Source organism: Coffea arabica, chromosome 5e (assembly GCF_036785885.1).
Source record: "Coffea arabica cultivar ET-39 chromosome 5e, Coffea Arabica ET-39 HiFi, whole genome shotgun sequence".
Taxonomy (NCBI): Eukaryota; Viridiplantae; Streptophyta; class Magnoliopsida; order Gentianales; family Rubiaceae; genus Coffea; species Coffea arabica.
Genome location: NC_092318.1, coordinates 35,716,190 through 35,743,697, shown reverse-complemented (window position 1 = coordinate 35,743,697; position 27,508 = coordinate 35,716,190). Strand labels below are relative to the sequence as shown.

The 27,508-nt window shown below is 36.3% G+C and overlaps 3 protein-coding genes across 3 annotated transcripts; 2 read left to right on the top strand and 1 right to left on the bottom strand.

Moving 5' to 3' along the window:
• The first annotated feature begins 6,586 nt into the window (after positions 1 to 6,586).
• On the top strand, positions 6,587 to 10,279 carry LOC140006979 (uncharacterized). Its single transcript, XM_072049649.1, has 4 exons — positions 6,587 to 8,838; positions 8,930 to 9,232; positions 9,333 to 9,420; positions 9,512 to 10,279. The coding sequence occupies exons 1-4, from the start codon at positions 6,587 to 6,589 to the stop codon at positions 10,277 to 10,279; spliced, it is 3,411 nt and encodes a 1,136-aa protein (XP_071905750.1).
• Positions 10,280 to 15,974: 5,695 nt separating this feature from the next.
• On the bottom strand, positions 15,975 to 17,153 carry LOC113687255 (spermidine hydroxycinnamoyl transferase-like). Its single transcript, XM_027204910.1, has one exon. It carries the CDS (start codon positions 17,151 to 17,153, stop codon positions 15,975 to 15,977), a length of 1,179 nt encoding a protein of 392 aa, XP_027060711.1.
• A 4,808-nt stretch (positions 17,154 to 21,961) lies between these two features.
• Positions 21,962 to 24,282, top strand: LOC113687254 (uncharacterized). The gene is made up of 3 exons (XM_072048513.1): positions 21,962 to 23,178; positions 23,340 to 23,531; positions 23,631 to 24,282. The coding sequence occupies exons 1-3, from the start codon at positions 22,291 to 22,293 to the stop codon at positions 23,826 to 23,828; spliced, it is 1,278 nt and encodes a 425-aa protein (XP_071904614.1). The 5' UTR covers positions 21,962 to 22,290; the 3' UTR covers positions 23,829 to 24,282.
• Positions 24,283 to 27,508: the final 3,226 nt, after the last annotated feature.

Sequence of the window (27,508 nt, the reverse complement as noted above, 5' to 3'; positions counted from 1 at the left end):
CAGTCATATCTTCCCCATCTTTATATCTCATCCGAGTAATCTGTTTCAGACAACTAGCCTTGTTCAAACCAGTCTTCCGTTCATACATACTTTCAAGCTTTTTTCATAATATATCAGCTCTGGTATCATTAGCAAAATGTTGAAAAATACTTTGACCAAGCCATTTTCTAATATTACCAACATTTTTCTTGTGCATAACAGTCCATTTTTCATCACTCATATCATTTGGTCTACCTTTATCCCCTAAAACAGGTTCAAACAAATCTCTACAATACAGGTAATCTTCTATTCTATGCTTCCAAATTGAATAATTAGTAGCATTCAATTTTATCATGCAACTACTATCCGAATCATCCATTTTTAACCAGTATAACTGAGCAGCCTAACCTGACTGCTCTAATAACCATTGTTGGGAAAGGGGTACTAGTGCAGGCACACAATATCAGAGTAAGTCCAGGATAAATAACTTGTTCCCCAAATGCTAGTTAAAATAGGAATAAACCAAATCACCAAATAATAATACTAGCAGTGATAATAAAATGCAAGAAAACACTACAAGAAAATTGGTCATCAGTGACAACTTTTCTCTGTGACGAAAAAAAGTTGTCACAAAAGTCTATCCTTTATTGACGACTTTCTAACTCGTCACAAACCTCTAATGGGAGCCAACTCATTTGTGACGACTTTTCTAAGTCGTCACTAGTAAATTCCCGCCAAGATTTAGCAAGAAGGCGGGAGTGTTTAGAACACACAATAGTGACAACATTAAGAACATCATCACTATTGCTTGGCCTATTTACGGACGACTTTTTTTTGTCGTCACTGATCACTAAAAAAAAGTTATTAGTGACAACATGTTTTAGTGATGACAATATTTCGTCACAAAAGGGGATTCTTTAGTCGCGACACCTAAAGTTGTCACAATTCCATCAAAGCAACTAAATGTTTATTGACGACAAGGAGAGTTGTCATAATTGCTCAAAGCAACAGAGTCTTCAGTGACGACCTAGAAAAATGTTGTCACTAAAATGATTTATTCAGTGACAACTTCTAATATCGTCACTGTCACTCTACTGATTCGGATTTAGTGACAAGAATTAATCGTCACTATTTAAAGTACTTATTTCTAAGTCACTTTCATTAATTCTACTGTGCCACCCTAACTTTTGCGATTTAGCCCCAAATGTTGTAAAAAATTCCATTAATTCCATTATGATACCTTAAGTTTTACAATTTAGCCCCATATGTAGTACACCGATTTCTTTAATTCTATTATTACTCCCTAACTTTTGTAATTTAGCCCCATATGTAATTCACCAATTTCATTAATTCTACTATGGCACTCTAACTTTTGCAATTTAACCCCCATATGTAATACACCAATTTTATTATTTCTATTATGGCATCCTAACTTTTACAATTTAGCCCATATTTTTTTATTAGGAAATTGCGAATGGTATCTTGATAAACTATGCATAAATATTTTATAATTTTCTCAAACTTAAGTAATAATTTGTTATAAACTCTAAAGATATATCTTTCATTACAATAGTTATAAGGCAGGCAGGTCTTTTTATCAATGGAATAAGAAATTTATGTCAGATTTATCCTTTGTACTACATGCCAAGTAGTATTAGCAAAGGAATAACAAAGTACTACAAAGTAATTAACAAGATAGCCTTCAGGGAGTGTAGTTTATGGGCAAATGAGCATTATCTATTCAAAGTACCAACTTTTTATGGGCATTTTACTCTCAAACATATAATTTATGATAAATTTATAAATGTTTGTAAGTAAAATTCAAAAAGTGTTACACTGATTTCTTACAAAACGAAAACTGGCAGGTTATCTCTTCAACATAAATTAAATTTTTTTAAAAAAAGAAATGGCCCATAAAGTACCAACTCTTTGTGGGTTTCCTTTACATGAACAAATATTTTGCTCTTTATGGGCATTTCACTCTGAATCATTTAATTTATGTTAAATACATAAATGTTTGTAAGTAAAATTCAAAAAGTGTTGCACTAATATTTTTATGAAAGGGAAACTGGTAGGTTTTGTATTTAACATAAATTAAATATGTGAAAGCAAAAAAAAAAAAGAAATTACCCATAAATCTATATCTTGCAAATGTATTACAAGAAATTTGGTCATTAGTGACAACCAATTGTTATTCTGTTTTTGCTCTCTAATGATTTTTTTAACTATTAGGAACTCAAATTTTGTCATGTAAATTAATATTAGTGCAATAATTTGAAGTGAAATTAACCATTTGAAACAAATCATCTCTCCTTATTATAAAATAAAAAAAATTCTGGAGTTTTGGGCAAAAATAATGAAAAGAAAGATAAGTAAGTTGTAATTTAGTTCACAATTTTGAGAAAGTGATATCAATATTAATATGGGATCAACTGTTTGATGTCATAAAAAAATTACCTATTATGAATATTTTTACAAAAATATTTAAAAGTTGCAAGTAATAATATATTAGTAAAATGTTAATTCAAAACTAAAAAACTTGGGTTGAAATTTTGATACGAGTAGGGGGGGAAATGTAAGGAATTGAATTTTCATTCAAAGTCAATAGTTTGAGGAGAAGCGCGGAATTGACTTGAACACTTAGTGAAACCAACAACTCGCGGTCATGTTTAGTCATTCACCGAACAAAACGCTACCAGCCATGAGCCAACAGCCAACAAGCAACACTTAGAACCAAAAAACACACTCTGCTCCTCATCTCTGCCGAGAACCAAAAAACACACTGCTCATCTCTGCCGGAAACATCTCCTCGCCGAGAACCAAGAAACATCTCCTCGCCATCTGCTAATCGATCTTGGCTGGGAAATGATGAAATAGAAGACCACATTTAGCAGCAACTGTCTACAAAAAAAGGTATGCTGATTCTCTTTTGCCTCCCTAATTTTCCCCCAAATGGTTTGCCCCTAATGAATTCCCCCGTTTAGATTTAAATTCCATTCAGACTTGAGAATGACAAGTTTGATATTTTATCCAAAAACTGCGATAGAACTGAAATCTGAGTTAGGAAACGGTCGTCGTCAACTATAGCTGATCAATTAGGTTTAATTTGACACGTACATTTGGCAAAATTTTCTTCTTTTTGATCTAGAGACTGACAAAATAAAACCTTCCGCTGCTAAAAAAACTTAGTTGTTTGATTGGTTATTCATTGAAAACTTTACAAGATTTCGATCTGCTATATGTTTTTGTAGTATGATAAACAGATTATTTATGGGGTTTAAAATAGAAAGGTCAACTTTAGCTTCTCCAACTGCTATATATTTGCATCTCGCCTTGTGTGTGTGTGTGTGTTCCCCTTGTTTTGGCTAATTTCTTGGTATTCTAGTGCATTTCACTTTGTCATTCTTCTCAGTCTATTCTTGTTTAGAGGCTTGCAAAGTACTTGTTAAATGTTGTCGAGTCGAAGGAGGCAGGGACCTAGATTGAATAGGTACTATTATGGAATAAGATTAATATGCCATGAGTTAATTCTTTGGTGCGGATAAGGGATTTACATATCAGTATGCACGTGACAATGACTGTTCCTGGATGGACTAATGATAGTGACCGGAAAAATTGATAAGTTTTTTATCAGCCATTGGCACAATCATCCGATATTTTCAATGTCCGCCAGGCCCGACAATCAGAATCTCTTGTCCGGGTCTCTTGCGAGAGTCAATTAATACTGCTGATATCTTACTGACAAGCAAAGGATATACTTAAAACCATTGTCAGATTTTGGAGAGAACTTGAAGCTAGTATCAGCCATTAGCTAGCCACGTTGATTCTAATCAAGCTTATACTGCTTGTGGTTTCCACTCTATCTGGCTTTGCATCTTCCCAGGACCTTAGTATCACCTACAACGGATTCCGGTCGTCAAACTTGAGCCTGGATGGCATAGCTGAAATCACACCAAATGGCCTCTTGAAGCTAACCAATGCCACCAGGCAAGAGGAAGGTCATGCCTTCTTTCCTAATCCTGTCAGCTTCAAGAATTCACCTAATGCTTCTGCTTTCTCCTTTTCCACCACCTTTGTCGTCCCATACCATTGTGCTCCTCCCATTTCCTATCTTCCTCCTTATACCTTCCTCCACCTCCTCTCTTGCTCCCATAATTCTCTGCCAGATCCAGGAGGCTGTTTTAGGTACTTTGCTTCTGAGTAGTGACTCGTTGGGGTAATACTTAGCTTTGAGAACCTTACTCACTAAAAGAGAAAGAATTGGTTAAGAGTCTCCACACCTGTTTCCCCAGCAATGCTCTGTTAAATCTCAGCAGGTCTTTGAAACCCAACCCTCCATTCTCCTTTTCTTGAGCCAACTTCTTCCAGGAACACCAATGCAGTTTGCTTTTTCCATCTTTCTCACCCCACCAGAATCTAGCCATCCTGGAACTAATGTATTTACACAGCTTAGATGACAATTTAAAACATGACATAGCATAGGTGGTCATCGCCATAGTCACTGCCTTAAGTAGCACCTCCTTCCCAGCAGCACTCAAAAATTTGTTCTTCTAGGAGTTTATTCTTTTCTGGCAATTATCCTTCACAAAACCAAACACCTGTTCCTTAGTTCTGGTGACCACCATTGGTAGACCCAGGTACTTCCCTTGACTGACTTTTTGTATTTTCCCCAGCTCCTTACATATATCATCTTGCAAAAGGAATAGATAAGGTGACAAAAGAACATACATACAAACAATATGCATACAAAAGAACATCAATGGCGTCACATTATCAGAAACTAGTGATATATCTATATGTATTTTTTTTTAAACCTGTAACTGTAGGGTTCTAGATAGCAGTGCAATCACCGCGCCAACACAAATATTTAATGTCCAAAACTGTAACTAAACAAGACAAATAAAACATTAAACCCAACTCAAAAATTGCAACATCTTAATACTAGTTTTGCAAGTAAAATGTTACCCTCCCAAAGACGCTAATAGTAGAAAAATTAGGCAGTAGTGGCCGCCTGGGCAGCAATCCTTTTCCTTTGTTCCTCTATAACTGACAACTTGATACCTTTGTCCTTTGGGGGAGACACCCAGGGCTTTGCACCTTTTCCAATGTTGTGTCTTCTAACTTTTGTCAGATACAAGTTTGGCTGAACTTTTGCCTCTGAGTCTCTAACAATTCAGAAACAACTTCATATTTTTTATTTAATATACTTTTCTGATTGAAATCACAGAATATGATCGGAAACAGATAGAATCTGAATCTTGGCATTGTTACTTTACATAAAGATGATATCTTATCCACTATAACATTGCCATGTTTTCTTTGATGAGAAGTGGTGCCTTTTGATGATTTCCTTTGCCTTGGCAAAAACTGACTGCAGAACTTCCCTTGTCAAGAAGTTGAAAGACATAACAAACCTGAAGTTGAACTGAAGTATGTTGCTCTTTACTGTTGTCACATTAGTTAGTTTCAATCGCTATGCTTATTAGATTCATGAGATTTGTATAACTTTACATTTTTTAATTTATTTTCAGGACTAGCCCAGAACTTCTGCTTAATTCTGTAAGGACTGTTTCACACACATCTTTCTTAATATTTTTTGTCTCCTTGTTAGTGGTTTTAGTGATTTTTGATGTCTAGCGGTGTCTAAAGTGCTGTGTGTGGACTCATGCTCTCCCCCTCCCCTTCCCTTTCAAAACGCTGAGTTGGAAATTTGTCCAAATGTAGCAGCATTTATGTTCATATGAGATCTGTTGCTGTGATGCCTGTACATGTTGAGGCATCTGATGGAACTTTTTGGGTCACTTTCTAATGAAAGTAATGGGACAGCAACTACCTCAAGTAGTTTAATTGTCAAAAGTGACTAAACTTCAATATCAGAAATGTTCTTGTTATCCCTCCATAATAGAGTGGCTAAGGACCTATGGAGTCTGCAATTCCTTGTTCTCATGCTGCAAACTCGTGACCTGTGGCATCTTGGACATGGATGGTCTCAAAGCTTCCCTTATGTTTCTCTCTATTCTTGATTACTCCAACCCAACCTCTGTTCCTTCCCCCAGTCACCATGACAACATTCCCAACATCAAACTTGATGAATTCAGTAATCAAAAAAGTCTCCAGGTCAAGTTTGATGGTGTCATTGGCCTTGATGAGTGGGTCTGGGTAACGAATGGTATGACCATCATAGGTATTCAGGTATGGCTTGCCTTTCTGTCCAAACTGTACTGATCGAACCTTACACAGCTTAAACTTTGCCTCCTCATCCCTGAAACTTCTGGTTTGATTAGCTGGTCCTGGCTATGTTGTTAACTAAGCTGATATGGTGATCATTGTCTGTGTGGCCCGGGATACAGTAGTGCTTGCCAAGAAAATCTCACAAGACTCCAGAATTAATTCCTATCTGCCTTACATTGTGTTTTGCATTGCACACAGCCTCCTCACATGCTTACATTGTGACATGTTTGAATTTAGTAATAGCTGTGTTGTATTTTGTTTAATTTTTATTATTGTTGTATGGGAAGATTAATTTCCTATATTTATTATATGTGTTGTTGTAATATCATGGTTGCATATTTTTTTGTGTTAGGATCAACGGTGCTTTTGAAAAAACATGGATAGGAGTTGGATGACAATTAAAGATTACTTGCATCCTAGATATTTGGCAGGAGTGAAAGAATTTGTTCAGTTCGCTTATTTAGGCAAGGATCCCACATATAAGCTCCCTTGTCCATGTAAAGGGTGCAACAACTTTGAGGATCAAACTATGGAGGTCATGAAAAGTCATTTGTGTAGGGGAATTGTTGAGAGCTATACTAGGTGGGTATATCATGGTGAAAGGTTTGAGGATTCTGATGAGGATGAAGATGATAACATAGTTTTAGATGAAGAAAACAGTGAGTCAGATGATATTCAAGAAATGTTAAATGACGTTGGTACTGCAAACTTTGGCGAGAATTGGAGAAATTCGGGGGAACATAATAGGGATATACCAAATAAGCAAGAGGGGGAAGCAAGTAAGTTTCTTAGATTATTATCTGAAGCTGAAAAAAGTCTCTACCCGGGTTGTGATAAGTACTCAAAACTTTCCTTTGTTGTCCATATCCTTCATTTGAAAACTATGAATCGGTGGACTTGCAAATCCATCGATATGCTGCTGAAATTCCTCATTCAAGTCTTCCCCATGGCATCAATTCCTAGCTCATACTATGATGCAAAAAATTTAATTCGTGAGCTAGGACTCAAGTGTGAAAAAATACATGCATGTGAAAATGATTGTGCACTTTATTGGAAAGAAAATGAAACCCTCGATCACTGCCCAAATGAAAGATGTAAAGCACCTCGTTATAAATCCCCGGGTTCTAAAATTCCTAGAAAAGTGCTTCGCTATTTCCCCTTAAAGTCAAGGTTGCAAAGACTATTCATAAACAAGGAGATAGCTCAAGATATGAGGTGGCATAAAGAGAGACGCGTTCCCAAGGAAAACACAATGACACACCCTGCTGACTCAATAGCTTGGAAGGAGTTTGATAACAGTCACCCATCTTTTGCCGAAGATTCTCGTAATGTTAGGTTGGGGCTTTCAACTGATGGTTTCAATCCCTATGGAAACATGAATAATGCATATAGTATATGGCCTGTAATCCTTGTTCCTTACAATCTACCACCTTGGAAATGCTTAAAGGACCCTTTTTTCCTGTTATCAATGATTATTCCAGGTCCTAAGTGCATAGGAAATGATATGGATATATTTTTTAGGCCTCTAATTGATGAGTTGAAAGAGTTTTTTGACACTGGCTTTGAGACTTATGATGCAGCCGTGGGAGAAAAATTTATGTTACGGGCTGCTCTATTGTGGACTATAAGTGATTTTCCAGCATATGCCTATTTGTCAGGGTGGAGTACGAAAGGTTATAAGGCCTGTCCTATTTGTTTAGATGATACAACCAGTGTATATCTGAGAAATGGATTAAAATGTTGCTATATGGGGCACCGGCGATTTTTGCCAGCGGACCATAAATGGCGCAGAGAAAGAAAGTCATTTGATGGCAAGAGTGATCTTAGACAGCCTGTTAGAACTTTATCCGGTGAAGAAATCTTTGAACAACTTCAAGAGTTTGATCAAATGGTGTTTGGTAAGGCACCTGAATTGCTTAAACAGAAGAAAAGAAAACGCATGCAAAATCAGTCAAATTGGTTGAAGAAAAGCATTTTTTTTGAGCTGCCATATTGGAGTACTAACAAAATTAGACACAACTTGGACATTATGCATATCGTGAAGAATGTGTGTGAAATTTTGTTGGCTACAGTGATGGGTACGGGACACAAAAATAGGGACACTTGGCAAGCTAGAGAGGATTTGAAGGAAATGAGATTGAGGGAAGAATTGCATCTTCAAACTCAAGGGGATTCAAAGGTGATGCCCGCTGCATGCTACACTCTTTCACGCAGCGAAAAACAAAAACTATGCCAGTTTTTGAGCTCACTCAAGTTCCCCGATGGATTTGCCTCAAACATATCTCATTGTGTTAAGCCAAAAGAGTGCCAAATTTCAGGGATGAAGAGTCATGATTATCATGTATTCTTGCAACGTCTACTTCCATTAGCAATTAGAGGCATGCTGCCAAAGGATGTTTCCCAAACTTTGGTAGAACTAAGCAATTTTTTTAGGAAAATTTGTTCCAGGACTCTTTATGTAGATGAGTTAGATGCACAGGAGAAAAACATTGTTGTAATACTCTGCAAACTTGAAAAAATTTTCCCTCCAAATTTCTTCGATGTAATGGTCCATTTAATGGTCCATTTACCTGCTGAAGCAAAACTTGCTGGCCCAGCACAATACCGGTGGATGTTCCCATTTGAGAGGTAGTGTAAAGGCTATTTTAAGACTGAATCTTCTTTTGCTTCATAGGGTCGTACTGCTGTGACATCTTATGGCTGCATTTTTGTGACACAGAAAAATGGGTCAATACAAAGGTTATGTGCACAACAGAGCTCGACCGGAAGGATGCATTGTTGAGCGTTACTTGGATGATGAATGTCTAACATTCATTTCTAGGTACTTGCACAATGTTCCTACAATATTTAATGAACCAGAAAGAAACACCGAACGCTTTGAGGCTGCTGGAAAGTTGTCTATTTTTTCTGGAATGGCTCGGCCTTTTGGGGCAGCAACATTTTGTTGCTTAAGTGAATCAGAGTTGATGAAAATACATTTATTCATCTTGAAAAATTGTGAAGAAATTGATGATTACATAAGGTAATAAATTTATTACCTTATGTATATCATAGGTGTTATATGTTTAGTCAATTATAGCACTAACCGTAGCACATAGATAACTAATAATACTATTGTATAGGATGCACAAAGAATTGCTTCAGCAGCAAAATGTGTCGAATGTAGAGCAGATGCACGATTTAGAGTTTCCAAAGTGGTTTGAAGATCGTGTAAGTATGGAACAAACTACTAGAAAACTTGTGGTATTTATATAGTTGTTAATTTGTTCAGTCATTCTAATTTCTTATTTGGGTCATATAGGTCACTTACATGCATACACAAGGCAGATGCTGTGATGAATTGTTGTCTTTGGCCAAAGGACTGGATTTTAGAGTGATCAAATATCCTGGTTGTAATGTCAATGGGTTTAGATTTCATACCAAAACACGTGAGGTAGACAGAAAAACCCAGAATAGTGGCATTATGGTGAAGGGTGAGCATGCTGATGTAGAAATAAACTTCTATGGTGCTATTACAGATATCTTAGAGGTTGAATACTCCTTCAGTCAAAGCCGAGTAGTTCTGTTCAAGTGTGATTGGTGGGACTTGAAAAATAGCTCATGTCTTAAAATAGACAAACAGAGTAATCTAAGCAGCGTCAATTTGTCAAAAAAATGGTATATAGACCAGCCATTTGTATTCGCTTCCCAAGCCGAACAGGTCTTTTACGTAAAGGATATGAGGCTTGGAGGTGATTGGCATGTTGTCGAGTCAGTCTGTCCACGTTCATCATATGCTGTTCTTGAAAAGGATGAGGATAAATCATGTGAAGAAGAACAAGTTTACCAAGAAGATTATCTTGAAGACCTAATTGGGGTTCAAGAGAATGTCGATTTGTCTAACTTGAAAAGAGGTGATATGCTAGCTGATGAAGCTGTAGAAACTGGCATCCTAAATTCTGATTCTTCAGCTAAACATGCCAGGAAAATGGATGATTTTTTTGTTGATGATGATGAGATTCAGCAATTGAGCTCGAGTGAAGATGAAAGTGAAAAATTTGTAGAAAGTGATGACTATGAGTCTGACTAAACGATGTTGTAAATAACATTTTCAGTTTCTATTTATAGTTACAATGTAACTTTTGGTTCAAATCAAGTGTATTTCTTATCTTGAATTATTTTTAGTCACTCTTATCTTCTAATTTGCAATATCTATTGTAAAATACAAGGCATATTAATTAAGTTCCTCCTTCGGGTGAGCATGCTGGTAATTGTACCTTGTCCTGGCATTTTAGACATATTTAGTCTAAATGCATGGCTGATTGATATCTTTTTATCATGTAGTTACATGGCTGGGCCAGGGAAGAAAGGAAAATGTCCTATGCGACCAACTCGAGGTGCTGAAATACCTAATGCAGCAGAAGCTAGAGAAAAAATAGGTGAACAGGTGATGAAAATTGACTTTGCTATGTACTTGTACCTTCACTTCTTTATACCATTGGTTTTAAACAATTAAGCATCTAAACCTGCTGTGTATTTCTTACTTCACTATAGCAAGTTGGTGGCCCAAAAGGTAGTCTGGCTAGCAATGCCAATAATGGTGCTGAATTCAGCCTATCTAGAAAGTCAGTTCAAATTCGCCTATTTGATGAGACTGAGGTTAGTTCTTACTTTTGGTAGTTGGCAATATTTGAAAAATACATTTCTAATGTGTAGTTGGCTGGATTTTAGGATCCTACTACCTCAAATGGTCGCAAAACTGCTACAGGATCATCAAGACATGAGTTGACAACTCCTACATCTATTGAGCAGCAAAATACTACTCCTACTTCAGTACAAGTCGGATCTAACCAGTCCATTGGTTGTGGAAGTGACCGGATTAATGAGAGCGATGATGTTCAACAGAATGATACCGGTATATGAGATTTACTTGTAATTTATATTACACAGCTAATTTCATTTCAGATTTTTCCACTCACATTCATAACTGTGAACTATGTTTTGGGTAGGTGGTATCAATGTAACTAGGAAAAGAGGATATACTCGCAATATTGCACTGTCCAAGGAAAAGAAGGCCGGCAAAAAGGTAAAAGTCCAGGTCTCTGAAGTTAGTGGAAGAGTAATTGGAGAAGGGGCACAACAGTACATCTCAGAGGCAAGTTGTGTCATTCGTAAATATGGCAAATGGAAAGCAGAAAAATGGTCCAAACTGGCCAGCTCTGATAGGGAAGGAATGCTAAAACTTGTTAATGTAAGTGAAATTGTTTTGAAGGCTTGTTTTTCTTCTTGACTTGGTAACAACTAGTTCTGCAACAGGACATTTATGCACTTTTTCTGACATTTACAATAAATTTTTCACTCATATTTCAGAATAGTTTTGCTTATGATGAAGGAGAACATGTTAAGCCAGCACTTCTTAAGCAGTTAAATACACAGTACAGAAGTCGACGATACAATTTTCACAAGATTTTCAAGAAATTTAGTACAAAAGAGGAAGCACTTGCAAATCGTCCACAATATGTTGAAGAATCTGATTGGATTTACCTTTGTGACTATTTCTGTAGTCTAAATTTTATGGTATAGACGCCGACTTTTGATCATTTACTATTGTTCTTTCTCATGCTTTTTGTGTGTTAAATTTTGATCACGGCTGAACTTGATAAGTGCAGAAGATAAGTGAGAGGAACAAGATCAATAGATCAAAGCAAAAAACTGCTCATACAGCTGGAACAAAATCCTTTCTTCGTCATAAAGCTGACCGGGTATTTGATTATCTTGAAGACATGTCTTTTGGATTGTTTAGGCAGGTTATTTAACTTCTTATTGTAACAGGAAGCACAAGAAGGGAGGGAAGTTGGACCAATAGAACTTTATGACATCACCCATTACAGCAAGAAGAAGAATGCAATGGTTGACGAAACATCTGCTATGAACTTAGTAAGAAAAATGGAATTGGTACTCTAATATTGTTGTACAACTCTTATGAAAGTCTAACTTCAGAATTTACCTTTGTGACAGAGCATGATGAAGGAGAAAAAGTTGGAATCTGAATCCAGTGGTGCAAATAGGACTGAAGAAGACATTTCCATTGAAGTAACTGGACGTGTAACCGGATATGTACATGGCCGTGGTCCCTCCAAAGCTGGAATAATTGCCCAAAAGCTTGCAGAGATAGATGATTTCAAGAAAAGAGCAGAACAAGCGGAGAAGCGCTCAGCTGAGTTGGAAATAACAGTCCAATCTCAACAACAACTTATGGAGAAGCTTGTGAACCAGCAAAGTGAAATGCAGAACCAACAAAGTGAAATGCAAGATCTCCTTAAATCTTTGAAAGCACAGCTGCAAGGCAACAAGTAAGACGATGAAGGCACATCTGAACGAACTGATTGGTAAGCAATTTTCAACTATATATACTTGTCTAAATAGATATAATGGCTGCTATGGTTTAAAGTTAACATAAGTTATTGCAATTTAGTTATTGGTAGGTGACAATATTAACTTGTAATATCAAGACTGAGGAGGGACATTTAAGAATTACTTCTGTCAACACAAGGTTCTAATCAGATGGTGTTTTGATCTTGGGAGTACATTTGTGGCTTTATCATAGCTTTGTTATCATGAAACAATAACATTACACAAAAAAAAAGCTTCAATAGTGTTTCTGTTTCATGATATTAATTTGAGGAGCACAGAAGGGCTAAAGAATAGAGACTGTTTTGCAGTAGATAAATATGATAAATATAGGATCTCCTCTGTCCTGCACAGGGCAGAGTGTGTTTGGTCTGTGGTCTTGGCAGTTATAGAACATTATAGTTTTGCAAGGTTCGTAGTTGTTCCTGGGGCCAATTAATATTGAGTTCTCTATGAACTTGCTGAGTGCCTACAGTTAATGCAGGAGAAATTACTTAGTTGACTTATTTAAAGAACTAGGTGATGGATTTAGAAGGACAGGTGCATTTCTCTGACTAAGGACTTTGTTTTCTTGGTTTCAGGATTGTAGTGGATGAAATCAGCTAACTCCCTTCCTTCCTCTCAAAACTTGGAAAATACTTTTTTGGATTTTGCCAAGTCTTATTTAGCCTTGAATCTGTGCATATTTGTTATATTACATGACTGAAGTTGATTGATAACAAAGATATTGCTTTGAGGCTGAAGTGCTAGGAAAGTGAATATGTCCCATCAACTTTAAGTGTCATACATCACGGAATGCCACTATCCCAAGAAAATGAAAAATGGAATGCTACTGCATATTTATCTCTTACATTGATGTATTTATCATATATTCATGATATTCAACTTTTGTTGTTTATTTAGCAATTAGAGACTGTTTTGCTTTTGTCACCTGATAACTTTACTAATAACTTTACTACTTTATTGTAGATACATTGCTCATTTTGGAGGTTTCGAAGAAGATTAGCAGTACGGCTGCTCAAAAACTGTGGTTATAGTGCTGTCTTAAGTTTAGAAAATGTTTTAGAAGCGCAGGATATGTTTTGGGACTTGGAATATGTTTTTTAGTGCAGCCTTGACTTATATGAGTAGTATTTGTTCTACTCAAACTTATGAAACTATTTGTACTATGATGTTGCACTTATTTATGACATTTGAATATTTAATATATTATTTTGGCATATTCTATTGTAACGGGTGCCTACATTTGTTATTTATTAAACATTGCTGATATTTTCATTTTTTAGATATTATTGTAGTAGGAAAGTCATGTGTAAGGTGTTGTAAATGAGTAGTATTTTTCTAGGCAGGATGTCTTTATTGACAATTGTTATTGTCACTCAATCAAAACTGTCTATTGATAAGGGATTGTTGCCACAGTTGATCAGGGGTTTATTGACAACAAAGTTGTCACTAATTCCCCTATGCCTTCACTATCATGCGTTCATGCATCACTTGCATCACTGACAAGAGAAGGTGTTGTCACTAGATTTATAGCTTTTACTGATGACATATGTTGTCATTAAAATTTTCATTCAGTGACGACCTTAAAGTCGTCACTGTATACTTTCATTTTTTACTGACAACATAGATTGTCATAAAAAAGGTTCTATTTACTGACGACTTTAAAGTCGTCACTGTATACTTTTACCGACGGAGATTCAGTGACGACCTTGCGACAACTGAAATGTTATCAATAATGGTCATCAGTGACGACTTTTTGATTATTTGTGACGAAAAGTAGTTATCACTGATGACCAAAATTCTTGTAGTGAAAATAAAGGACACATGACACCAAGATTTTTACATGAAAAATTCAAATTGAGAAAAACCATGGGATCTAGTCCAGTCAAAATCTCTACTATCACAATAATGGAAATACACAAGTCTATCCAAAATATTCAGATGAGAATAATATCACCACCACCAACCAAGCTACAAAATCACCCCAAAAAATTACAACTGTTAAAGAAGTGGGTTTGAAAAGGTATTACCAAACGAAAAGAAAATCTGAAATCTGAACCGGTAGATGAGTAGAGTTTGACGAGAGGATCGCGTGTGTAAAATTTTGTCTCAATCGGACTTCAAATCACCTTCCAACTGAGGCGTCAAAGTTGCAAAGAATTTTCTCTCTCTAGCTCTCACTCTTTCTCTCTCTTCGTCTCTCTCAAAGTGGCGGCTGTCCTTTTCTCTCTTTCTCTTATTAGCTTGTGCGGCAGCTTCTTATATTTATGGTGCAACGAATCTTATGTCTCACACCCTGTGTCACTCTTTGTGCCATTTTTATTATATTGCTATTTCTCCTTCATAAGCATCATGTTTTAATTCTTTTTTGTTTCTTTAAGATCTAATAACTATTAATTGAGTAATACACAAAATTTAACAAAATTCAAAAAATCAAAATGCATAAAAAATGAGATTTTTTATGAATTTTCTGCTGTATTTTTTAATTTTCTATTATATATTACTTTTTTTAAGCTGTTGTATTTATTTTTTATTTAATTAATAGTTATTGAATTTTAAGAAAACAAAAAAGAATTAAAACATGATATTTATGAAGGAGAAATAATAATGTAATAAAAAATGGAACAGAGAGTGACACAGGATGTAGGACAGAAGATCCGTTGCGTATTTATGGTTGAGAAACCCTCAAGCTTTATTCACTTGCACAAATGGGCTGGCCCACAAATGGGCTGGCCCAACAACAATGTCTTGCTACACTTGTTATATTTACTTTAACCGATTTTTCTTTTCAGAAGAAATCATTTCTATCCTCTCGGCTGGCAGAGAGTATATTCCATGACGAATACAGCAATTATACTTACCACAACATACATAAATCGTAAGGAACATTGATAGAGACCACTCAATCCAAACTGTACATCAACTTCCATCATCAGTTCTTTTCCAACAAGTGATTTGAATGAACCTAGACACGATAATAGATCTGAGACGTGGAGAATCGAAAAACAAATCTTGTGTTAGATATAATAATCTCCAACAGAATTAGACAATAATGTTCAACCAAATAGATCAATTTATTTTACTCGATTACTTTAGTTATTTCATATGTGCTTTTCTTTATCTTTTTAATCAACAAACATTCTTAGATATGCATCTAAACGAATTTCTTTAAACCAAAATAAAGATACCCATCATTATTATTTAATGAAAACATAAAAAATGACCATCGAAATAGAAAGCAAGCTCTGCTAATGCACAAGTTGAAATACAAGTTCTCATAGGAGTAATTATAATTCAAATTATACAGAAAATAGGCAAACTCATACTTGAAACTCATGGAAAGTGATAGTAGGATCGTCTTTGTCTGTACCTCAATCCTCCTTATTCATATCTCCAAATATCTCATAAAAGTAATATTTGAAACTCTTGATGTATTCCTCTTGGAAACACACACTAACCACTACTTCACTGTGACGGTCACCACAAAGAACAAAATCCCCATCCCCATTGTGAGATACTTCAACCATGCCTAATGATTTCCCCCAGCCAAAATCTAGGTCATTGAATGGGAACGTCAGCCAGCTTGAAATGGTGAGGTTAGGATTGCCAAGATATTCCATATGGTCATGTCTTTCTTGAAATTTGGATAAATCTGTTTGCATCTGCAGAAATTCAACCTCGGAATATAGAAATTCACTTGTTACTGCTAGGATGGTCTTCCTTATCTTGGCTGCTGTATTAGCCAATGTACCTGTTAACAAGTTGCCTGACGAATCCACAGATCGGATATAAAGCATTGCATTACCAAAATATCCAACAGGCAATGGTGGTTGAATAAGTTTGTGAAAATTAATTGGAAATGACAACACTGTAGGCTGTTCATGGATGAGTAGTCTGGCCCTGCATGCACATCGCCACAGGTGTGCCGAAATCACCTCAAATGTGCTGTAGGGCCGTTTCATGACGGGAACCATGCCATCACTGGCAAGACTCTTCAAAAACTCGATTTCTTTTGTCGATAGTTTTAGCAAATCTATCGAAGTTTTCTTCTCTTGTTGGATTTTTGCACTTGTTTCCCCGATCACTATTGGTAATGGTAAATGAGGATTTGCAGCGTGCGAATTCACATCTATTCTTTCTCCACCACTTCTTGGAACCCTTGTATCATCTCGTAGAACTCTCCTGTCTAGGAAGGGCTTAGTGAAAATGCTGTTGCCACTCGCTAAGCGAGCCCATTCTATAATGAAGTGGAATGCACTCTGTCCATCAGCAATTATATGTGAGATGGCTATGCCGAGAGCAATGTTCTCATCTTTGAATTTTGTCACTTGTATGGCCAACAATGGGAGATTTTCCATATCATTGTAGTTCAGTGAAGGGACAAGATTATGAAACATTGGGCTTGGTGAAAAATCTCCTATTTGATCAAGAGTTTCCTGACAAACTGCTTCAAGTAGTTGAGCTCCGGCGGAATTGCAATTTAACTCCATTCGTCCAACTTCCATTAGCACTATCCGTCCTGCTAAAGGGTAGAAGTGCACTAGAGCCATGGCCAACGAGCTCTTTAGTTTATTAATGAGGGAGCCGTCTTGTGTGAATTGTGGTGGAGGAGGTTTGTAGAAATGAACAGTGGGAATATGGATTAAAAACCCAGTTTGATCAAATAGGCTCAATGGCATATGACCTTGGAATGTTGGAGCAGATGGCTTTACTAAGTAAGAATTTTTGAACGTAATGTTCAATTTTTGTTCCATTTTGACAAGAAATGGAGAAGAAGGTGGTTCGAGGATAGCAAAGGAGTGGCAAAGGAGGATTTCAGAAGTCGGGAGTTTTTATTGGTGATGGTAATATGAAGGGCGAAGTACATTATAGCTCACTAAACACACAACCCAATTGGGGCTAATGGGCTATATGCGAAATGTTCAAAATAACCCTTCAAAACACTTTCAGGAGTTTAATGGGTTGTTTGGAACGAAAAAATGTTTAATGGGCAAAATGAAACTTTTGAAAAATTTAGTGATCTTCGGTGAACTTTATAAATGGTTCACAAATGATTTCGACTTAATGAATGGTGATGAAATTTAATCAGTTCCTTTAGAACCATTTAATAATGGATCTAAATTGATGGATTTAAATGGTTTAAATAAAAAATTAATTAATTATTTATAATCTATTTAAATATTTTGGTTATTTTATTGTTTTACCATTTTTGGTACTATATTGATACTTTTTTTATGTATGTGTTAATTTAATAGGTTCATTTGGGTGAGAAAGAGCGCAAAGCACTTAGATTTTTATATAAAAAATTTGAATAGTTGTAAACTAGTTTTTCAAAAATAATATGAAATACATTCAAAAATATCACAATTTTTGCCATTATCAACTCCCTCACATTTGAATCATTGCTTATCCTCAAGCAATATCAGCAGCAACACAGCCAATGATCCAAATGCCTAGTCAAATAATATGCTTTTTCAAATTCAAATCTCATAACTCAGTAATCACCCGTTATAGAGTCATTCAAATTTTATTAAATACTCATAATATCTAGTAAAGGAAAGACAATTATACTTGAATTTAGCCATGTTCACTTCAATCTCTCACCCTAGCCTAACTCCACAAATAAGCAACTCATATAGTCAAAAGATAGTTAACACTCTCTCACAACCATCTTTTCCTCAAAACTTAAGTTTAAAGAGGGAATTATTCACACAAACTATCAACAAATATTTAAGTTATGAGAGTGTCTTTTTAAGCGAAGATTGACACTTTTAGATGAAAATCCCCGATTGCTCAATACTCGCATACTCAAGTCACTCAACTACTCCTAATTCAAGTACTTTTTTACGCAAAAGTCGACATTTTTCGATGAAATCTCCTGGTTACTCAGTACAAGAATCGTTGGAGTAAAACTCTTATTTTACTCTCTTCTTGTTTTCTTTTTCTCTTTTTTTTTTCCTTCTCTCTTTTTTTTTGTTTTTGAAAATATACAATCCCTCTTAAAACAATATATATAGAGTAGGAAGAGTATCACTTAATTCACTCTATCAATTACTTAGTTGTAGATTTAAGTAAAAGGGGGAATCTCATTAAACAAGTAAATATAAGTATAATTCTCCCTACTTTACCCAATATACTTTTTAAAATGCAAAAATCCTAACTACATATTAACTAATTCCAAGTTACATGGGAAATGAATTATTCAAAAGCACATTCCAAAATCCAATAAGTAGGGGAGTTAACGACTTGAAGGTAACTTTTGTAGACATCTCTCAAACATTTTGGGCCATAGTGAAATTTTAAAAATATTTTGAAAAAAATTTGATAGAGTTTCCCCTTAAAACTGGATGAAACTCCCTACCAGCAAACCCAAATTTCAAAAAAAATTTCAACATGGCAGTATTTCCAAATCATGATCCAATATATTCAACACAAATTCAGTCAACAATCATCATCACATAGTTATAAAAAACAATTTAAACATATTCTCCTAAACCTATCCCCCTCCCCCACACTTGAAATTCACATTGTTCTTAATATGAAGGATAGGAAAAAGATAAAGGTGAAAGCAATACTCCCCTTTGTAAGCAAGTGAAGATCAAGACAAGTTATGATGTTCTCCCTAGCTTTAAACACAAAAGAAAATAAATGAAACGACAAAGTTTAACTAGAGTGATTAGCATTAGGTCAATCCAAAGAAACAAAAAGAAGAAAAATGGAAAAACACACTAAAACTACATCAAGTTTGCAAAGTAAATGCAATATCAAAAGAAGAAGGGCAAGCATGGCCAGCATGCTCGTGTCTCTCAAGTTTCTTCATCTCCTTGCTGAGGCTGTGGTGACAGAGAAGCTCGGATGGCAAGTTGTCTTACAATATTCGGGAGACATTTAGCATTTTGTTGATTCTCTGAATACTTTGGTCAACTTTAGCTTCAATGCATAGAAGTTTGTCCTACATCTTCAGCCAGCTAGAGCGAGAATCAGCTAGGGCTGTCGAGAAACCCCCTCTTGAGCTTGATGTTGTGTGCCACTTGACCCTCACCTTGGACTAAATTTCTATCAAAATTGGTATTAATCTTCAACTTTCGACAAGTAGGCTTCCCAAAAATGTCATTGGAATCCATCAAGGACTAAGGAAGATGGGCAAGAGCAACTCCTTTCTTCTCAAATACCAATGTGAGGTAACAGGCATACGGTAATGCATGCTAAGGGTCATGACTTTGGGCAATTATCCACATATGATTAATAATAATACTCCCCAATAACAGACCAGGGACATTTCCTGACCTGTGAACCATCTTATCCAAAAAATAAATGTCACCAACTTTGGCCTCATTGAACCCAATTGACTTCAGAAAAATGTTGGAATTACATCGATAGACAAAAGGTTGATGGTCTTCTTGAAAGGATGAAGTGAGAATGAGGAGTGTTGAGAAGTTTGAGTAGTGGAATATTCAATGTGCAATCAAGCAAGTGCCTCAGAAACATCCCATTCATCTCCATGCAAAGGTTGAAATGCCTTCTTAAATTGAAAGTCAGGCCCCTTATTAAGCATGTTCAACCAATTGAAAGGATCAGTTCTCATAAGGACTATAGTCTTTCTTCGAACCCAACATTCAATCGTCTCATGATCAGGTGCATGAGCATGATACTTGGTTTTGTTTACTACATTCGCATAAAATTCTTAAACAAATTCTCTATAGTAGTAATTGGGTAAATTGAAGAACCTATCCCTTCCAAGTTTTGCGAATTGAGACTTACTATGATAGTGATTCTCAATATCGGGTGTGATATTCTTCTCTACCAACACTTTAGCCTTAAACCAGTGATTGTACCATGTTTCATTCTCAGCGGAAGTGAATCTAGCCGTATCATATGGTGGTCCCGTCTCTTGCACCTCCTCCTTTTATTGTTGTTCCTCTTCTCCCTCTGATGAAGTTGGTTCAACAATAGAAAGTTGCCGTTTTGCTGTCTTTTTAATCCAAGCACCCCAAGAAGTAGAAGAGGAAGCGATATTTTTTCGCTTAGGGGGATTTGATTTTCCAGCAGCACTTTTAGAACAGACCATTGTACCTAGTAATCAATTGTTAATAAATCACTGTGAACTCTCAAATGTTGCAAATGGATTACACTACAACAAAAATGGTCTTTTCTGACATGTCTATAAGGACACTTGCTGGTTTGTGCCAACACTTCTATCATGACACTAGTTATCAACTCAATAATATATACTCTAATTTTTTTTATTTTATTTGACATAAAAATAATAATGTACCTTTAGACTCCCTATTATGACACTTGTGGAAATGTGAGATACACCCAAAAAAAATTAAAACACAAAACGATGTCGTTTGATTTTGGTGGAAGATCCCTTTGCCAAAACACTTAGTGAAATCTCAAAATTTCATTTTGCCTCCCAGTGAAATTTTGCTTCTTCTCTATCTCTCGCAGAAACTCTCTCTCTCGGCAAACTATCTCTCAAAACTCTTGGCCAAAATTTTGCTTTCCCGCAGAGTTTTTTCTGTTGAATCTCTCCGCAATCAAACTACCCTTGCTTTCCCATTGAAGGGATGTAATTGCATGATAAATTTTTGCCCTAAATTGATTTCTCTCGGTTGCCTAAATTTTTGCCCTCCGCCTCTCTCGGCCACTCTCCTCTCCTCTGCTCCCTACCTCCGCCGTCCCGTTGCCCCTACTCCTTCCCTCTCATCATCAGGTTTAGGTTCGTCAAAACCAGAAAATGGAACAACATGACATCGAAAAGGACGAGTTCGGATTCTCCAGAAATTATTTCTTAGCAAACGAATTAGGCAATTCCGGTAAGAAATCCAGCCGCATGCTCGCAGATATCGATGTCATCGATGAACAGGTTATACTCTGCAATTTTTCTATATGTAAATTTGGTTGGTGGTTTCCTGCAAAAAGAGTTACCTTTTTGGGCCTTTTTCCTTACTGAATAATGTAGGAGCTAAGGGAAGCCCTCGCCCATCTCCCCATCATTTCTAATTTCCAAACTGGTGTCCGATGAAAATTAGGGCTCTGAGTCTGAGAGAGACCTTAGATTTAGGGCAGTATTCGCAGCATCTGCAGTTATTCTTTCTTCGATTTCAGTGATCAGCAGCAAATGTCGCCTCCTCCTGGACCCTACTCTGGCACCAGCACTCTCGCCTTGGTTAACCATCCACCTCCGCCAGCTTTAATTTCTCACAATTTCATTGATGTCTGATCTAATTCGGATTTTTTTTCGTTTTCGTATAACTGGTGGCAGGTGGCTCGTGCTTCAGCCTTCACGTTTGGAGTCGTCTATGGAAATTTGAAGCTTAAGTATCTTAAGGTATTATTCTCTATTATTTTTCTATTTTTCTCTAATTTTTTGAAAATTTTCTTTTGTTTACTTTTGTCTGATTTTGAGCTCTTTTTGGGTAATTATTTTTTGTCATTTGGTGATTTGGGTTTACATAGTCAGAAATGAACATGTAAGGATATCTGTTCACTTTTCTGTTCTGCACTTTTGTTCACTTGAAAACTGCTTTTCTGTTCTGCTGTAAGAATATCTGTTCCATGGCACCATATGTCAGAGAGAGCTGTAATGCTATTGAGATTTGTACAAATTCATTAAACATAGGATAAATAGTTGATAATGCAAATGTTTGTACTTGTCATGAGTTCAATTTGTGTGACAAAGTAATGTATTTTCATTTATTTTATTTGAGTATTTTGTTGGCTTTGGGCTTTCATGACACCGTGACTCTCAGGCCAGAATATTGCAAAACCCATTCTGGCTACGTATCCTTCTCAAATGTCTCAAATGGCCCTGCTTCTGATCATTCCGTTGTGAAGATATCAAGTAGGAGTCATGTGTTTGTGCATGACTATCAGAGGCCTACTTACAAATCCTGGGGTGACGTGACTCAATACTATAAGAGAAGAAAGGAAGCTTATCGTGCTGAACGGACTTCTAGTTTGCCTAGTTTGACAGATGGAAGTGATCACAAATTTAGACAACAAAGCACTGATAATGACTTATCTTGTCCATCTACTAGTAATTCACCTCTCTTGTTCAAAAATGTTCATGATTCAGCTTGTTCTTCAGGAAACCTTAGCCTACTGAATATCGTAAGTGTGAATACAATTGCACCAGATCGTAAGATAAAGGACAACTTTTCAAGTAGCAGACAGTCTTATACATCAAATAGCCAACAAGCAGATATACACTGGAAAATGTCTTTGAGGACAATGCAGTTACCTCCAAAGTCTTCCCAACCTAAAATTTCCCTGCCAAAATTATTCGAAGAACAGAAAGAAAAGTATCCCACAATTGATAAAGGCAGTGCTCATAATGTAACAAAAAGAGAGGCTGCTGCTGAAAAGTCTGTTGGTGTTGACAAAATAAATGGAACCCTCACAGGAAAAGGATCTGTGGAACCAGAAGCTATTATCCAGTCAAATCTTCGTGAGAGGCTTGGTTGCATTTATGACAAGGTTCTTGTGGTTGATACTGTCTCTGCTGCAAAGGAAGTAGTTGGTATGCTCACAAATCAATACAGGCATATGGTCCATGTATGTGACACGGAAGTATGTTTTTCATTTGACTTGCTTTTTGACTATTTTACATTTGCATACAACCAGTTGAATTCTGTACTTTAATTATCTTATTTGCTTAATATTCATGTTCTCTCCAGTAGCATTCAATTTTTTTTTGGGAGCTCATTTTACTGGTTTCTGCTAATGTCTAGGTATCAAAGATTGATGTTAAGCAGGAAACACCAGTTGATCATGGAGAAATTGTATGCTGCAGTATTTGTTGTGGACCGGAAGCGAATTTTGGAAATGGCAAGTCTTGTATCTGGGTAGATCTTCTTGATGAGGACGGGAGGAATCTTTTGGCTGAATTTGCTCCTTTTTTTGAAGACCCGTCAATTAAAAAGGTAAAGATTTTTTGTATGTAATTCTGTGTGGGGCTCTTTGTTGCTCATCAGTTCTTCGAATGATTATATGGGAAACTGCACTGGCTTGTTTTTCTGTAGGTGTGGCACAACTATAGCTTTGATAACCATGTTATAGAGAATTATGGACTTAAACTTGCTGGTTTCCATGCCGATACAATGCACATGGCCCGATTGTGGAATTCATCAAGAAGATTAGAAGGTGGGTATTCTCTGGAAGCCCTTACTGTGATTCTTCTGTCATATCCGATGCTAGGTTATGCCTTGGTGAAGAGTTGATTGATAAGGTGTCAATGCAAAACCATCTTTGGGAAGAAAAAAATATCTGTTCACTTGAAGCTCCTGATCTGTGCAGAGCAATGAGTGGTGTAGAAAGGTTGAAATTGAATGGGGAAACCATGCCCTATCCAACAGAGTTCAGGAAGCTGTCCAGGCAATGTTAAACTTTGTCAAAAGAGAGGGCCCCAAGGGATGGGATGACCCATGGAGTTAAATATCAACTTTTTTTTCCTTTTTTTTTTGAATTGTTATGTCATTGAATTCAGGCAATGGTGGTCCTCCTTTTAGTTGTTTGATTTTTTTATAGGTACGGAATGGCATCTATAGCGAAGTTAGTAGATTAGTATAGTTTCTTTTCTTCTGAAAGAACTTAGAGTTTCAATGGAAAGTTCAAAGACTTGTATATCTGACATAATTGTGGCATGAATGAAGTGAAGGATTATTTGTTGTTCTACATTGGATCTTGGTGTTATTATATGGTGTGATTAATTTCTCTTTACTTATGTATTCCTAGCAATTAAAAGTGTTAGCATAGCGTAGCTTCTAAAGCAATATTCTAATGTGGTAGAATAGCTATCTTGACACTTTCAATTATCAAGAAAAATATTTTTGTTGGTAAATGAGATGCTATAACAACATAGTTTTCCTGACACATTTTAATGCTACGAGGCTATCCCCACATTGGAAGGGACAACACTCGTCCCAGGTGTGAGGAAAGGTAAAATGTCAGCTTAGATTATCTATACTGACACCTTTAAATGCCGCTAAAGGACATTTTTGTTGTAGTGTTAATTACTAGAGTAAGAGCATACAAGGACCCTAGATGTGTAGGGAATTATCTTATAACAACACCTAACAACACCCACACCCGCCTAGAGAACTCGTAACACCTTTAGCCACCAATTTCATGACAACCTTAATTAAAGACTGTAAACTATTTAAGTACAAATTTAAAGTTGCCAAGTAATTACTGAAAATCAAGAGAAATGTATTTTAAAAAAAATACCATCTCCAACTTGCTTAATGCTTGCATTCACATCCTATATATTTTTTTATAAGTTCACAATCACCACAAGCTTCAATATATTAAAGAAAAATGCCACTTACACTTTGTAAACATGCTATAGAATATAAGAAAATGACTTTTCTTAATTCATCTCATAACAACAATTCCATCCAACACAAGCAAATGAGCCTGCTTAAGGAAGTTAAATGAGCTCAATGAAACATCAAAACAACCACAAAGATTCACCAAAAATTTGGTCAAACAATGTAGCAAATTTCAACCATGGTAAAATTGAAATAAGCCAATTAAAATCAAGAAACTTACTTGGGACTTGTAGAGTGCTTAAATGCAAAGCAATTGATGCAAGGAACCTGTAGACACCAAAATTTTTCCAAGAAAAAAATCAAATCATGTTTATTTTTATTGCTTAATTAATCATTTTTATTTTTGTGTTATTTTGTTAGAAAAAGGAGAAAAGGAATATAAAAAAGAAAGTAGATATTTTCTTTTGTTCCAAACCTAATCATATTCCTCAAAATCCAATAAAAAATTACCCTTAAAATCCAAGCCAAAATTCCCAAAAGCCCAAGGCAAAACCCAAAATAAAAGAAAGAAAGGAAAAGAGGCCCATTAGCCCATGCATTTTGTTAAAAAAAAAAAAATCTGTAGCCTCACGTTTCTTCTTCTTCCATTAGCAACGAACAAGAAAAAAGGCCGGCAGGATTTTTTTTTTTTTTGAGCTAGTTAGATTCCTTTTTTCTTGTTTATTTCTTTTCCCCCAAGTTTAGAAAGTACTAGGACACCTCATCACACAAAATCTATTAAGAAACAGCAGGCAAAATGAATCAAAAAGATCCAAGAAAGCCACATAAACCCATTTTCTTTTTGATCCCAACCATTCACCTTAGATTTTAGGGTTTCGTCCTATATATATAGAAAAAAATGCAGCTTTTGGAAAGGGAGGAAAAGTGAGGAAAGTTGGCTAAGCATCAGAGAAAGAGAGAAGAGCAAAAAATAAGAAAAGAAAATTTTTCTGCAAATAAAAAAACTAAGCCAGGGTTGACCGAACAACCCGGTTCATCACTTGATTTCGACCAATTCCGACCTTCTTTTGAGGAAATTGATTTTTTTCGCATTATCTCTAGTTGTAGGGGAGCAACTTTTGTTTTGAAAACTTCCTGAAAAAACGTCGTTAAACCAATGTTTTCAAACCCGGACCGGACGACCGGCCGGTTCGACCAGTCGAACCGCGAACCGGCCATGTGCCCGGTCCGGTTCATAGCTTGTGTTGACTTGGACCTAGAACCGGTCAAACCCGTAAAAAACCGTTGAAACCGTTAAACTCGGATTGAACCGTGAACCGCGGTTTTTAAATTTTTCACAAAATTGACTGAATTTTGACCGAAATTAACGAGTAAACCTAGTCTTCACAAGAAAATGGCAAATCCAGTTCTCTTCGTCCCTCCCTTTCTGATGAGAAAAGACTCAAGAAAAAATCTACAGCCGAACTTTGACTAGCCTACCGATTGAGAAGTTGCTTTCATCGTGGACTGCCGAGCAAGGGAAAGAGCCTTTGGGAAAGCTTCCGATCTATGAGTTCTCATTTCGTCTTAAAGCCTTCTCAGGAGCTCGAGTCCTCGGACATTGACGGCTAGGGAAGAGGGTAATTTGCCCGTTCACAAAATCAAAAGAAAAGACATTCCATTTCCATAGCTTTCATCCTGGCTGGCAGCCTAGATTGAGCCCCGGGACTGTTAAACAAACCCAGTAGGCTTTATTCCACATTTTCTCATGCGCCGCATTTGCTCCACAGCTCCGGGCTGCCTCCAGATCCCCCAACTTCCCAGCCAATTCGAAGGTGTTGCTGGAGATTTTCATCGGTTGTGCGGGCAGCTTCATTGTGGAGAGGCAGGACGGAAGGGAGGGAAGTCTTCACTCCAGTCTTCACAAAAGATCTGGTTTGTCGTCCAATTAGATAAGGTATATATCTTTTTTTTGGTTTGTCCTCAAATTAGATAAGCTGATCATTCTGTTTGTCCTGCAATTTTTTTTACTCATTAGTTGGCTTTGTTGTCTGGCTTGAAGATTGTAGCAAAGCTGAATCAGTGGGTTTTTTTTTTATCTTATTGCTGGCTTGAAGACTCGTTAGTTGGCTTTGTTGCATGTTGCAGTGATGAGCTCGTTGGTTGTTGCAGTGTTTCTCTCTTTGTTGTCTAAAAATTGGTAGTAGCATTCACTACAAGAAATTTGGTTATTAGTGACAACATTTCCTAGTGACGAAAATTAGTCGTCACAAAATGGGGCCCATTAGCCACAACACGAAAAGTTGTCACAATTGACTGAAAGGAGCAAAGGCATCAGTGATGACCTTGGATTGTCGTCACAGACACAGTTGAACTCCCGCCACATCGCGCTAAACTACATCAGCGACGACTATCTAAATGTTGTCAGTAATAATTCCCCTTTCTTTGACAACTTGGTTGTTGTTGTCACTGATAATAATGGAACTAGTTAGTGACAACTTTCTCTTGTCACGATCTAATTTAAAATATTTATATACTACAACAATTGTTATTCTATATTTGCTCTCTAATGAATTTTTTAACTGTTAGGAACTCAAATTTTGTCATGTAAATTAATATTAGTGCAATAATTTAAAGTGAAATTAACCATT

What these genes read in the sequence shown, in the direction of transcription:
- LOC140006979 (XM_072049649.1), top strand. Translation starts at nt 6,587, where the DNA reads ATGGATAGGAGTTGGATGACAATTAAAGATTACTTGCATCCTAGATAT. An exon ending in TGGATGTTCCCATTTGAGAG is followed by an intron (nt 8,839 to 8,929) that starts GTAGTGTAAAGG and finishes TTTGTGACACAG; the next exon opens with AAAAATGGGTCAATACAAAG. An exon ending in CAAAGTGGTTTGAAGATCGT is followed by an intron (nt 9,421 to 9,511) that starts GTAAGTATGGAA and finishes TGGGTCATATAG; the next exon opens with GTCACTTACATGCATACACA.
- LOC113687255 (XM_027204910.1), bottom strand. Translation starts at nt 17,153, where the DNA reads ATGGCTCTAGTGCACTTCTACCCTTTAGCAGGACGGATAGTGCTAATG.
- LOC113687254 (XM_072048513.1), top strand. Translation starts at nt 22,291, where the DNA reads ATGTATTTTCATTTATTTTATTTGAGTATTTTGTTGGCTTTGGGCTTT. An exon ending in TCCATGTATGTGACACGGAA is followed by an intron (nt 23,179 to 23,339) that starts GTATGTTTTTCA and finishes GCTAATGTCTAG; the next exon opens with GTATCAAAGATTGATGTTAA. An exon ending in AAGACCCGTCAATTAAAAAG is followed by an intron (nt 23,532 to 23,630) that starts GTAAAGATTTTT and finishes GTTTTTCTGTAG; the next exon opens with GTGTGGCACAACTATAGCTT.